The sequence below is a fragment of the Grammomys surdaster genome, unplaced genomic scaffold (genome assembly GCF_004785775.1).
Source record: "Grammomys surdaster isolate TR1022 unplaced genomic scaffold, NIH_TR_1.0 234, whole genome shotgun sequence".
Classification (NCBI taxonomy): domain Eukaryota; kingdom Metazoa; phylum Chordata; class Mammalia; order Rodentia; family Muridae; genus Grammomys; species Grammomys surdaster.
Window position 1 is genome coordinate 3,168,080 of NW_021604679.1, and position 5,720 is coordinate 3,173,799.

Below are 5,720 nucleotides of genomic sequence, written 5' to 3' on the forward strand. Positions count from 1 at the left end.
AAAAAAAAAAAAAAAAAAAAAAAGAAAATCATGAAATTATTAAATTTACCTAAAAGAATGGTCTATGTTGAATATTAGGATCACTTTTCTAGAGTTTCAGTGCATACAGGTTCATCGGGATTGAGGTTCAGTGGGAGAGTACACGCATGGGAAGTGCCCTGGCTTTAAGCATGCACACACGTTCACAAGGGCGTACACGCATGTGCACACACACACACACACAAGTGCACGTCTCTACGCCTGTCACCACGACACTCCTACGCACATGGCTCTGCAGCTCTTTCCACGCTCCCTGTACACATCGCTGCCAGCTGGCTTCTATTCTATTAGGCTTGATCACTTCTGCTCGGTCTCATCGGCGCCATCTTACACTGACTCACACAGAATCCCCGCGGGAGCCTCTGGAACACCCCGACCCTGTTTCCTTTGTTCCATAGCCCAGCCTACACAGGGTGATCCCTCAACTCCCTGCCGGAACTTCTGAGAGCTTCTCACTCCCTAAAGAGTAAAGATGAAGATTCCTTAGCCTGGAAATCCAGAGCTCAGCAAACCAATGTCATCTTCCCGTGTTTACCTCTCAAGACCTCATCTAAACTGCCTGAGCTCCTCTCTCCTCCAACACTGTCTCACCTACCAAAAGCTTACCCAACTTCATCCCTCACGGCTTTTCTTTCTTTCTCTCTTTCCCTTTTTCTCTCTTTCTTTCTTTCTTTTTTTTTTTCCTGTGTAAATTGGGCTGGCCTGATTGGAGTACAATGTACTCAAGCTGGCTTCAAACTCAGCATCCTCCAGCCTAGCTTCAACATGCTGGAATTAGAGTCATGGACCACCACACCGGCAAATCCTACCTCTCCTGTTAGGATATCCTGACCGTTCCCAAAGACCCTTTCCTGCTTTCTTTGAGAATGTGTGTCTGTGTGTGTATTCAGGTAGGGATGGGGGTATGTGGAGGCCAGAAGTCAACACGGGCTGTCTTTCTCATTCACGTGCCGCCTTATTTTTTGAGTCAGAGTCTCTCACTGACCCCAGGCTACCTGGCCACTTAACTGCAGGGATCCACTTGCTTTCTCCTTGACCTCCCAGCACTAGGGTGACGGGCATGCACTGCCACCACTCCGCCATAGCCGGCTTTTACACGGCTGCTGAGGCTCTGAACTCAGCTCCTCACACTTGTGCACTGGTACTCAGTGAAAACCTGCTGAAGCATCTCTCCAGCCCCTTCCCCCGAAGTTTTACAGTATTCCTTCCAACCAAATGTCCTTGACTGCCGCTCTGCTGCCCTTAACTCTTCTCAAATAGCCTCAGGAATTCACCACAGTGAGGGGTTTTGATTCCTCCAAAAATAAAAACTAAGACAAAAAAATTCCTCCCTCAGACTTACAACCTCTCTGCCTGACTTAGATGATTCTCATCCTCAAAGAGTTCTATGTGTGGCTCTATTCCTTCATCTTGTTACTGTTCAATCAACTGTCCTCTGCCCACACACTGCCCCCCACCTCACTTCAGTGGCCTTACAGTTTACAGTGCAATGTCTACATTTCAAAAACCCAGAATCATTCTTGACTTCCATGTCTACTTCTACTGACCCTAAAGTCAATTACCCCAGGGCTGGTGAAAGCGCTCAGTAAAGGTGCTTCACAAACCTGATGACCTACATTCAGAATTTCCAGAACACGTTCTCCCATGATATATAGCATACATATACACATAATACGAAGTTTGAGAATAATAAATGCACTGATCCCTTTCCCACACCCCTGCCTCCTGACCCCACCTCCTCCACGACCACCACTGGCCTGGTCCATGCTCTCGCTATCTCTTGCCTTAACCACACCAGCAGCTCCTAAATGACTCTCCTTCCAAACCCTGCTCTTTCCTTCTTCAAATCCACCTTTCTCACTGCAAAGGAGACCTTAACTGGGTGTAATGGCACATGACCACCATCCCTGCATGTAGCTCCAGGCAACCACATCGTGGGCAGCCAGGACGGCTGCATGATCCCACAGAGACTCTCCATGGTGAAGAGCATACGGAAGGTGACCACCAAAGAGAAGGGCCCCATGGCCTCAGACAGGAGTAGGAGAGGAGCTGCTGCTTGAGGGCCTGGTTCCTGATACAGCCCTGAATCAAGCCGCCAACCTCCCTCCAGTGCCAGGCCCTGAACCAGCCACAGCAACTGTGCTGGCCTCAGCACCAATAAACTTGGCTTCTGCGTCAAGATCCCGGGAAACAACACTGGTCTGGCCACTTGGACAGGAGAGCTGCCATGAAAGGCTGCTTAGGGGGACCCTGGTCTGCTCAAGAGGACGCAGATGCTGGCCCGATTCCAGTGCAGGAACAGATCTGAATTGGAGAAACCAGCAGTGTCTTTGTGATCTGTCGTAGAGCCCTTGGTTTCTAACAATTCTTTATGTTAATTATCTTTATGTATTTCTTTGTACAGAATTACTATATGGTAAAGATGGGAAATGAAATTCACAGGTGTACTCTATTTAGAGTCAGCTTAGGAAATTGAATTGATACCTGTAACTCCTTTGTCTCTTGAAGTTTTCTTTTTTCAGCTTGTTCAAACTTTTCCTTCCACACTCTTTTCAAAAAAAAAAAAAAAAAAATTGAAGTTAAAAATCCATTTGTGAAGGATCCACCATTTAACCTTTGACAGCTGACAGCCAGCGGTTCTGTTCTACGGGAGGTGATGAGAGGTTCCGGGTTCTCTCCCAGCCCTCCCGGTCGGTCCTGAGGGCTCTGGCCCACTCACCTTTGTATCTCTGCCATGTCTCTCTCCTGCTGATGCAGCTTCATCCTTAAGGATGCTATCTCTTGCCGACAGAGTCTGTACCGTTCGGGATCAATGTTCCAGTTGTTTCTCTGGGCAGCTTTTAACTTCTCAATTTCTGCTTTCAACTCTAAAGATTTGTGAAAAAGGCACGTGATGAATGGCTAAATCTGGAAAAAGATTTCCATTTGCTGTTCCCCCTAACTACCCTTTTTTCTAATCTTTTCCTGATTCCCTCTCACACCTCCTCTCTCTCACTGTATACTTACCTCCTCCATCACTGACAGGTTTGTAACTAGGACACATTAGCAAACAGGCATGGAAAAACAGTTTTCTTAAAATTATATATATATATATATATATATATATATATATATATATATGAATTGGAATTAATAAATTAAACCTAAACTGTGGATTAGTTTTGTAATCAAGAAAAAGGGGGAAGGGGCTTGGTAAAATGCTTGTTGTATGTTCCTGAGAATAGAAGTAGTATCTATGTAAATGCTGGGTGGGTATAGCAGCCTGTAATTCCACTACTTGCAAGGCAGAGACAAGGGACTCCCCAAAGCCAACTAGCTAGCTAGCTTAGACATATTGGGGAGCTTGGGGTCAATTTAAAGGAACTGTCTCAGTGAAAAAGACAGAGAACAATCTAGGAAGACTCCTAACATTAGCCTTGGGCGTCCACAATACAGCATGCAAACACATGTGCGCACACACACACATCTGAACACATATTCAGTGTGCACGCACATATATGTGCGAAATGAATAATAAAACTTGAGACAGCAGTCACCTCTGATTAACTTTGCATTCATGTCCTCATTGACTTTGGCGATATTGACTATCAGGCGGGCTTGGGTGGCGTATCTAAGTGTGCTCAGCGTTTCCTCTATGTTGCTGGCAGCGGGACTGATGGTAGCAATCATGGCTGTCTTTGAATTTCCACCCAAGCTTTCTTTTAATAGCCTTTAAGGAAAAGAGAGAAACAGCCACAGTTAGACTTTTAGTCTACAACCACCTGGTAGCAATAATTGTCTAGAAAACTCCAATCAACAGAACAGGGCAAGATTTTTCATTGGCTACACATCTGATAGAGGGATAACATCCAAAATATATAAAGAAGTAAAAAAAATAAAAATTAAAAAATCCTGAACATCAAGAAATCAAGAAAACAAATAACCCAACCGAAAAATGAGGTACAGAACTAAGAAGAGTTCTTGAAAGACAAAACACAAATGGCTGAGAAACACTTAAAGAAATGTTCCACATCTTAACCACCAGGGAAGTGCAATGAGATTACTGCTGTCAGAATGGCCGGGACACCTAGGCTGTTTCCAGTTTCTGGTTGTTCTGAACAGAGCTGGCGGAGTGTAAACCTGTACAGCCACTATGAAAACCAGCGTGGCGGCTCCTCAGGACCCAGCGACACCGCTCCTGGGCATACACTCAGAGGACTCAGCATCGTGCTACAGACATGCTTGCTCATCCTCTTCACTGTGCTCTATTCACAAGAGCCAGAAACTGGAACAGCCCAGATGCCCACCAACAGGAGAACGGTAATGACAATGTGGTACGTTCACACAATGGAATATTAGTCAGCTGATGAGAAAAAAATGAAATTATGAAGTAGGTACAGAAATGGATGGAGCTAGAGGAAATCGTCCCATGTGAGGTAATCTTCTATGTGAGACCTCTGCATGCCCACTGCAACATGCACACACACAAACTTGCACACTGCAACATGCACACACACACAATATTAAAAAAATATATATAAAAAAAAGTCCAAAAAACAAGGAGTCATTTTTCCCTGAATGCTTATCATCTTTCACACTATCATAAAGCAGAAAAATTTCAGGTAAAATGGTTGGAAGCTGTGGGCTATCTATCTATATTTGTCTTTGTTAGAAGTTGAACACTAAATGCATACAGGGTGATGATGTACCAGAAGTAAAGTGTACACTCACTATAAAAATACGGAAGAGCTCTGTGCTAGCTGTTAAGTGCTAGGCGAACAGAATTATTCAGTCCCACTTTACACACAGTGCAAACATTCGGTGACACATGGTAAACACTAGCTAGCACAAGCAGAGCGCTTTACATTCATTCTCTCAGGACTTTACGTTCTTTAACCTCATTGCTGCTTTAAAAGGTTGTGATGTGATCTCCATTTTATAGATGAGGAAACAGGCTGCACTACTGAGTTTACCAAGTCAGAGTTTATAAGATGCAAAGCTGAGATTCAACTCCAGGAAGATTGTTTCTAGAATTCATAATTCTCCTTTATTCCAAAATTATATGAAGTCAGCCCATCATCCCTTCCTTCACTATGTGTGTATGTGTGTGCAGGTGTGCACAAGTGTGTGCATGTATGTTTGGCAGTGCTGGGGTCTGAACCCAAGACTTTGTGCATACCAGGCAAGCACTCTACCATCCCAGCCCACCCAATCTTACACAATTAACTTTCTTCAGAGGGCTTAGTAGGCAACACACTTACTGTGCCAGCATGAGGACCTGAGCTCAGGTTCCCAGAACCCACATAAAAGTTGGGCATGATGGCACACATTTTGGTGGCTTGAATAAGAATGGTAGCCACAGGCTTTTATGTTTGAATGTTTGGTCCTTAATTGGTGAAAGGGACTGTTTGGTAAGGATTAGATGTGACCTTGTTGGAGGAGGTGTGTCACTGGGGGTGGGCTCTGAAGTTTTAAAAGTCCACACCATTCCAGTTAGCTCTCCTTCTCTCCCTCCTTCCCTTCTTCTGTCCTTCTCCTCTTCCTTGTGCCTCATGGCTGTGGATCAGATGCACGCTCGCAGACACTGCTTCAGCTCCATGCCTGCCTGCTTGCTGCTTTTCTCCACACCATGGTCATGATGAACTAACTCTCTAACTCTCTCTCTCTCTCTCTCTCTCTCTCTCTCTCTCTCTCTCTCTCTC

The 5,720-nt window shown here is 44.9% G+C and overlaps 1 protein-coding gene across 2 annotated transcripts in view; it reads right to left on the reverse strand.

Moving 5' to 3' along the window:
- Kif14 (kinesin family member 14) overlaps window positions 1–5,720 on the reverse strand; it is a 60,713-nt gene that overhangs the window by 39,865 nt on the left and 15,128 nt on the right. For both annotated transcript variants that reach the window (XM_028773806.1, XM_028773805.1), the window contains 3 exons: window positions 3,576–3,748; window positions 2,759–2,906; window positions 2,524–2,587 (listed from right to left, as the gene is read on the reverse strand). In XM_028773806.1, the coding sequence (XP_028629639.1) occupies window positions 2,524–2,587; window positions 2,759–2,906; window positions 3,576–3,748 (385 nt within the window). The remainder of the gene's footprint in view (window positions 1–2,523; window positions 2,588–2,758; window positions 2,907–3,575; window positions 3,749–5,720) is intronic.